The following is a 7,399-nucleotide window of genomic DNA, read 5'->3' as shown; positions in this document are numbered from 1 at the left end:
TGTGTGTGTGTGTGTGTCTGTGTGTGTGTCTGTGTGTGTGTGTGTGTCTGTGTGTGTGTCTGTGTGTGTGTGTGTCTGTGTGTGTGTGTGTGTGCCCCAAACTGAATGAAAACTGCTGAAATAAATAACAAATCACCACAAACATGGACGCAGTAAACTTGACGGCATCGAGGCGACAGAGGTCTGTGTCACTTCAGCCTCTCGTGACCTCTCGTGACCTCTCGTGACCTCTCGTGACCCCTGATAGTATCATCAGTTTGAATCTGCAGTCATCGCATGTAAATGTATACTGCTGATACATATACATACACATATACAACAAAGTTGAATTTTACAGTGTTTTTTTATTTAAAATTATTTATTTAAAGTAAGTTCAATGTCCCTGTGATTACCGTCCCCCAGCCGGGCTGTTCAAATTCAGAGGCTGCATCCTCCTGAGGACCCAGCCTTCGTGGTTTAAGTGGGCCGGGTCCTCCCAAAGCCGGGTAGGCCGGAAGTGAGCGACGGTGACGGTCTAGCCTCCAGAATTATGTCAGGAACTCGGTGGAGTGAAACTCTGCCGTCGGCTCCTTGCTAACTATAACCGGACGCTGGGACAACAATAACATCTTAGGTTATCTAAGTGACTCATATATCATGTTAACCTGAGTAGTGAAAGACCGCGGGGCTTTGAAAACGATGTGCCGGGAGTTCGCTGCTCTCGCCGGCTCAGGTATAGCTCAGACAGCTGTGGCTGCAGAGGCTTGTGGTCCTGTAGAAGTTTGTGGAGACGCTGACCTCTGACCTCTGTACACACTTTGCTGCTCTGTTTGTCATCGCAGCCGCTCGTTTCTAATTGTAGTTTACTCATAATATGTTAAAAATGAGGATTATATATGCTATGCTAATTGGCTAATGAATTATGATTGTCAATCACTGCCATTGAGCAGTCACCAAGGGCTTTCGTTCCCATGGTGACAGGGACGTAGCTCAGTAACGCCGGCTCTCCGGCGCTCCGAGTCTCTCCAAACGCCCTAAACACTGTCCAATCAGAGGCGCAGTAGGCCGGGCCATATGTCCCAGAATTCCTGTCGAGTCATTTCAAAGTAAAAGCCGGAAACACGCACGCTGCGTAGTTTGTGTTTGTAAAAGAAACGCTGCTGCACCTTTTACGATCCTCCATCTACAGCTTCAGCTCAAACACAGTCATCAGAGGAGGAAATGCATCTCCCCGTCTGTCCACGCCACTATTTTAGGTACACTTGGTGTTTCACGGTCATTCAGAAGGCTGATGGACCTGTGCAGCAGTAAAACCTGAGGCGCTCCAACACGTGATTAACACCGCCTCCTCTTCCTCCTGCTCCAAACACCAGTTAGATGTACTCTTCTTTCTTTGTTTCACTGTAATTAGGTCAGCGGCTGATTCCTCGCAGTGACTGTGGATTAAAGCAGATCTGATTCATCACAGCGCGTTTCTGCAGAGGTTCAGTGAACACACGAGCAGAACGTTGAACAGCATCCAATCAGCAATCAGAGAACATCAGCCATGTGGTCTAAAGCTCTGTGAGAGCCTCATTCAGGGCTTCCATGAACAATGATGGGAGACTTCAGTCAGTCCGGGGTCCTCAGAGGAAGCTTCAGCCTACAGAGGCACACGAGTGCTTATTGACCACAGGAACTGCAGTTCCTCTTATGTCCACTGGAGGCAGTTTAGACAGATGTTTAATTCATCGTCTGGGTGAAAATGTTAGAGTTTGTTTTCATCAGACTACAGCATCACCACCGCTAAAAACTGCAGCTTGTTTTAAGAAGCTTCGAGTCGCCTCACATTTCTGTTTGCATCTTCTGCTGCTCGTCTACAACACCGACCCAAATCTGGCTCCTCGGGGAGCGCTCAGAGCGACCAGGAAGGAAAACAAAGGTCAACGAGAACCGAGAACATGAAGCCTGCAGAGAGAGAAAAGGTCAGAGAAGGTGTGTGAGGTACACGACGTCCACAGCGCTGCAGCGAGACGGCACGAGAGTGTGCGTGTGTTAAAGACCCCCGAGCTTCACTTTTAAAATAAAACCAGTTTAACTCGACTCTCAGCTGGCTCGTTATCTGCGCTGATGACTGAACGTCACAGCCAATAACATCACCTTCATCCAACACACACACACTGATGTCAACACGTCCCTCTGAGCCATTCCCACAATGCACCAGGGCCCCAGACTCAAACAGCAGGCTCCTGACACTCTGACGCCTGCGGCACGTTTTCTGGAGGAGCGCAGGCCGAGTCCGGCACTAAAACAGTTCCCCTCGAAGGCTCGGCTCTTTAAATGTTCAATGGTTCCAGTGTTGAGTTTTCTGTCAGTCAAAGATGGCCGCCACAGGCCCCTCACTCTGGGCACGTGGGTTTATTCAAATACTGGAAACTTTTAAAAACAGAATAAAGGGGGCTCTATTTTTGGCTAAATGTTTTTCTTCTGTTTATCCTCGAGACAGTAGGGTGTCCAAATTCCTGAGGACCCGGCCCACGTAGACCGCGAAGGCGGTTTATCTAATCTAATAACTTTAATCTCAGCCAAACCGATTTACTCACGAACAAATAAAACACTGAAAAAAGCCCAACAATAACATTTTTAGGTTGTCTAAGTGACTTAAAAGTCCGCGGTGATCTGAAAATGATGTGCCGGGAGTTGTGCCGTTCTCTGCGGCTTCAGTAACCCTCGAGCTCCCGGCTAGCTGTCGAGCTGGTGGGTAGCAGACGCCTCCGAAAACGTCGAAGCACTTTTGCAAATATGCGATATCTTGATAAACCGAGCAGATATTTGATGTTTACACAACTACTTTCTCGCCTGAAAATATGTTAAAAGTTTATTTTGTGACCCAGAAAAGGTAATAAGAGTAATATTAAAAACTTAGTAGCGGCCGCCATTGTTGGAAACTGGAGTTTGGCTGGGCTGCGCTATGAATTCTGGGATATGGTGGGCCACGAAGGACACACCCGACCCATCCTTCAAATTCGGGGAAAAGGAGGACGCATTTGTCGGCTGCATTCGGAGGAGTCTACGAATTTGGAGAAGCTGAAGGACAGAAGAGTTGATCCATGTCAGCATGCTGCCCATTCAGGACTCCCTGAGAGCGCCCCCTGGGGGAACTGCAGCCAACAGGACCAGCTGTGAACACAGTGCACGTGTTAAATGTGACATCAGGGTCTGCATGTGAACAGAGCTCGTCCTCACGGCCGCGTCACGGCGAGCTGCGCACCAGTTACTGCTCATAAACCGGGGGCATAGTGTGACACATCCACCTGTACAGGTGATTCTCTGCAGTCATGAAAAATGGATTTTGTCACGTTTCCCACAGCCAGGAGGCTCGCTGGGTTTCAGACGAACATCAAAGCTCTTCATTAAAATTTAAATTCAACCCTCGAGTTTCTCCAACAGGAGGGCCCATCCCAGTTTGAACCTTTAAAATGAAACGAAGTGAAACATTCCAGCTTCATTAAAAATAAAACAGTGAGGATGGCGGCGGCGGCTTCGTGGTCATGACTGTGTGAATATCCACGCTTTCACTCCTGTTTCTTTGTGTTAGAACAGCAGCTTCAGCTCGGATCACACCTTTCACGTCCTTGTGATCATTACAATCAGTTTGGTCTCCGAGGCCTTTGATTGGTCCACACCCACTGATCCCCTTCGTGTCCTGCTTCCCACCCAGGATCAGTTCCACTTTGGAGAACCTGCCAGGAGCAGCACAAACGTCTGCTCTGACCCAGAGACTCGGTCGACGTGTGGCTCGCTGACAGCTGAAGAACCACAGACCTGCCGCGTATGACACCAAAACGCTTAAATGTGTCCGAGCAGCTTTCGGGAATGAGACTCGACTGATCAGTCAGAAACGCAGGAGCGTGCGAGAAACGGGGTTTCCCGCAAAACACAGCAGGGGTGCTGACTGTGTTATTTGAAATAAATGATTTTTATCTGCTTCTTTGTGTAAGCTCAGTTGGAAGCACCTCGCCGTGGGCTTTAGCGTTCATGGAGAAACTTTGTCCCAAAATGGCACATTTTCTGTGGGTGTGAGGATGGAGTGATCAAGAGACACAGGTGGGAGTGGAGCACAGGTGGAAACGATAAAGGTGGAGCTGAAAATCCAAAAAAGGAAAAACAGGAAGAGCAATTCCCAAAATAAAACAGGAAGCAGAACAAACACAAACAGAAGGCTAAGCTAAAAAAATGCTGCGGCACTTTGCTAGTTTACTCAAACAGGGCTAGTTGCTCAAAGCACATGACAGCGTACGCTCACAGCAGCTGTGGTGTAGATGGGTGACCCTGAGGCAGCCTCTGTTAGTTTTTGTGAGTCATACGACCCATCAGGGAGCGAATACGCCCTCACCAGGCTGAAACAGAGTCAGCAGCTCGCATCAACTTCCTGTTCCAGACGACATAATATACCGTCGCTGTCAGCACGAGATATGAACGTATTAAACGTCATGCACTTTGAAACGATGGCTCCTCCCTTTGTGTCTGCAGTGAACACTACTGCATGCAGGGGGCGCCGATGAGGCCGTACTCTGCCGCTGTGTAACTCGCCACGCTTCGCTCAGAGCTGCAGGCAATTCACGAAACAATAAGACTGACTTTTTAGAAACGTGCGCTCTCCTCCCCTGCAGCCACGGCGCTCTGCGCCTTTGTCTTTCACACGGATGAAACTGAGTCGCCACGGAGACGGCACAGAGACAAACAACAACAACAGCATCACAAACAGAAACGACAGTAGGACACGAGCAGCACTGCTGGCTCCTGTTTGTAGACAGACGGTCTGGTGTGTAACACACACACACACACACACACACACACACACACACACACACACACATTTCTCTGCAGCTCACATTTCCCAGTGTGTGTCTGTGTGTGTGTGTGTGTGTGTGTGTGTGTGTGTGTGTGTGTGTGTGTGTGTGTGTGTGTGTGTGTGTGAGAGCTATAATTGGTGCTGAGTGAGTATGAGGAGGTTTTCTTCACTAAGTCGAGACTTGAGAAAATCTTCCTCGTTGTTGTTTGTCTTGCAGCTGTCAGCGTGCAGCTGCACAGATGTTCAGTTTCCTGGCTGAAAGCGTCCAATCGGCGCCGCCGTTCTTTGCGTTTCTGCAAACCGTCCTCACAGAAAACTCCAGAGTTTGATCGTTGAGCGAGGAGTGTCTGTCATCAGTAATTTACACGTGTAAACGTAAACTGGACCAACACTTCAGTGAACACCTGAACACCTCAGAGCTGAGACTACGGAGTCACATGATCGCATTGTAAATGAAAACAGCAAAAACAAGGCAACACACACACACACATGCAGATGGAGGGACTGCCAGACTCACCAGTGGTCGTGTGACATTGTTGCGTTGCCGACGGTTACTGAGCATCTCACTCAGCTCTCACACACCAGCAGCCCTCCCCTCTCTCTCTCCTGTAACGTCAGGGTCCATTAAGCTTATAGCGCCTTAATCTTTCAGAGAGAGCGAGCGAGAGAGCCAGTAGCAGATGGAGGATGGCGGGGAGGGGAGGGGGGAGGGGCGGAGGGGAGGATGCTCTAACTGGATGTGGTGGAGTTTGAGTCCGGACCGTTAATGTTTGCACATCTCTCCCCCTCATCAGGCTCTGAGCTTCAGCACGTTCAGCCTGAAGTGAAATCCCGATGACCTTAAAGCGTCTCTGTGCAGGTGAGCGTTACAAACACTCGCCATCACTACCGTCAGCTTCCTGTCACACTCACTTCATCCTAGAGTAGTTTACATCGCAGATTACCTGCACTCAGTAAAGGCACAGCCACACGCTGCAGTTCCTCTGGCGTCCAGCAGAGGCTCCAGCGGAAACAAACATGTTGACAGCTTAGAGATAATTTCACACTTTTTAATGACATCATGTGACAAATAACATGGCTTCTGTGAGGTTACTGTACTAACAGGCCAAGAATGAGGCGGAGGTGATGAAGCAGCTCACACACAGACACCGCGCCTCTGCAGGAAGACGATCCACACCACCCAACCAACCAATGAGCTTCTCGGGGTGACGAGCAGCACGTGTGGACGTTGAAGTGCGAACCTGCTGGAGGGAAAACAGCTGTCGGACACGCGGTCACCTTCCCCACAGACGCACAGCGGGCCACATGTGGGCAGACACACGGGAGGAAGACCTCTGACGAAGGACTTACAGGCAGTGCGTGTTATTGGATTATTAAAGACGTGCGTTACGAGAGCTGTCCGCACATTTCTGGCGTTTAAGCTACGTGCTCGTTCTTCAGGTGTACGATGTGCAAAGTGAAGCAGCCAAAACGAGGCATGCACGTGAAGTGAGCGTGCAGACTTGGTGTGACTGCTCATGCATGAGTCACGCACACACCGCCCGATGGTAACGATCCCGTTTACGGAGGCCTGATTGCACCATGTGCTTTTATGGCTGCTCTGTAATATCACTCACTTGTCGGTTGTAACGGCGAGCGTCACCTGTGGAACATGTCCCATGATCCTCTCCAACTCGCTGTGTGGCCGCGCTGCAGACTGACACCTGGGATCAAACCTGTGACCTGCCCTCTCTCTCAGGTTTCGGGCTCAGTCGGGAGCAGCGAGCGACTGCAGCTCCCAGCACTCATCCTTCCGCTCCACCGCACAGAGCATCTTCATCTTCCAGCTGAAATCAGATCAGTCTTTAGGCTCACAGGAAGACAAAGAGCTTCCAACGTGCTCTGTGTTTTTCTCCTGATGTGAACGTCGGGAGCTAAACCAGCGGACGTCCCAGAGACTAAAGGTTAAAGGTCATCATGACCTTACTGAGCAGGTTTTTGGCATGTCAAACGTTAGTCATGACAAAACGTCACAGAAAGGTCTCACAGGAAGCAATGACATCATGATGACATTTAAGGTCAGCTTCACCGTGACATCGTGACGTTCTGCAGTAACTCTCCTCGTGGCCGTTCTGTGACCGTATGGCAGTAACTCCTGTTCCGGACTCTGCGGTGTGACGTGCGAACGCACCCAAACAAACGTCTCTTTAAAGCTTCCAGGTCAAAGTTTTGTTTGACAAGCTTTGGAGTAAAGCAGCAGTCAGCCTGACTTTAGTCTTCAAACTTCTAGTTGACGGATGTCACAGGTTTTTAAAAAAGCAAGTTTAAGTGGACATGCAGGCGACACAGATGTGGAGGCTCCAGCACGTCAGCACAAGGATTTCACTTTTTCATCCTTGTTCCTGCTAAATGTTCAAAAACAGATCAAACTGATGAAAGAAATAAGCAGAGGAGCATAAACGCAGCGTCCTTATCAGCATTTCCACAGTTCTCAATATTTGGCTCATTAAGAACAGTATAATTGCTTCTTTTGTTCACAGTAATCTGCTTCACCTTTGAAACCAGCTCATATCGATTTCCTCCTGTAAATCCTGGATGAGCTGAGCG

General features: G+C 49.3%; 1 protein-coding gene across 5 annotated transcripts in view; it reads right to left on the bottom strand.

Annotated features, from left to right (window-relative positions):
* The window catches only part of LOC146700931 (rap1 GTPase-activating protein 2-like), a 43,568-nt gene that overhangs the window by 25,895 nt on the left and 10,274 nt on the right, over positions 1 to 7,399 (bottom strand). Inside the window, exon 1 of one of the 5 annotated variants that reach the window (XM_085471175.1) lies at positions 5,331 to 5,584. The exons of the other annotated variants lie outside the window; for them this stretch is intronic. Coding sequence (XP_085327301.1) covers positions 5,331 to 5,347 — 17 coding nt within the window. The 5' untranslated portion in view covers positions 5,348 to 5,584. Of the gene's footprint in view, positions 1 to 5,330; positions 5,585 to 7,399 lie in introns of those variants that run through there. 5 annotated transcript variants of the gene reach the window in all.

The sequence above is a fragment of the Copadichromis virginalis genome, linkage group LG10, assembly GCF_057382275.1.
Source record: "Copadichromis virginalis isolate Kocher_CV1m ecotype Utaka linkage group LG10, C_Virginalis_male_GT1.1, whole genome shotgun sequence".
NCBI lineage: Eukaryota > Metazoa > Chordata > Actinopteri > Cichliformes > Cichlidae > Copadichromis > Copadichromis virginalis.
The sequence above is the reverse complement of the archived record's forward strand: the minus strand, read 5'-3'. Positions and strand labels throughout refer to the sequence as shown.